The following is a 303-nucleotide window of genomic DNA, read 5'->3' as shown; positions in this document are numbered from 1 at the left end:
GTGCCTCGGCCTGCCGCAGCCCCATGCGCTGCACTGGTGGGGACGGATGGGGCCGCCCTGGCGCAGCAGGGGCAAACGCTGGTGTCCCCACGCCAGACGCGATGTGAGCATCGTGGACCAGAAACCCCACCGTGGGGCTGTGACCCCCGAGGGTGCAGTGGGGGCCATGGGGGGAGCAGAGTCCCGCAGAGGCCCCTGGGGCAGGAACAAGGACAGGGCACGGGGGCAGTGCCCCAGCTCCCGCCACCTCAGCTGGAGGGTCCGGTCCCGGCCACAGCAGAGCACAGCGGCACGGCGCGGCCC

General features: G+C 73.3%; 1 protein-coding gene across 1 annotated transcript in view; it reads left to right on the top strand.

The window, feature by feature from the left end:
- Window positions 1–107, top strand: part of LOXL3 (lysyl oxidase like 3) — a 23002-nt gene extending 22895 nt beyond the window's left edge. Inside the window, exon 8 of the mRNA XM_035898464.1 lies at window positions 97–107. Within this exon, the coding sequence (XP_035754357.1) occupies window positions 97–107 (11 nt within the window). The remainder of the gene's footprint in view (window positions 1–96) is intronic.
- The last annotated feature ends 196 nt before the right edge of the window (window positions 108–303 follow it).

This window comes from Egretta garzetta, unplaced genomic scaffold (assembly GCF_000687185.1).
Source record: "Egretta garzetta isolate BGI_Z169 unplaced genomic scaffold, ASM68718v1 scaffold957, whole genome shotgun sequence".
NCBI classification, from domain to species: Eukaryota; Metazoa; Chordata; class Aves; order Pelecaniformes; family Ardeidae; genus Egretta; species Egretta garzetta.
Note: the sequence above shows the minus strand (reverse complement) of the source record. Positions and strands in the feature narration are given on the sequence as shown.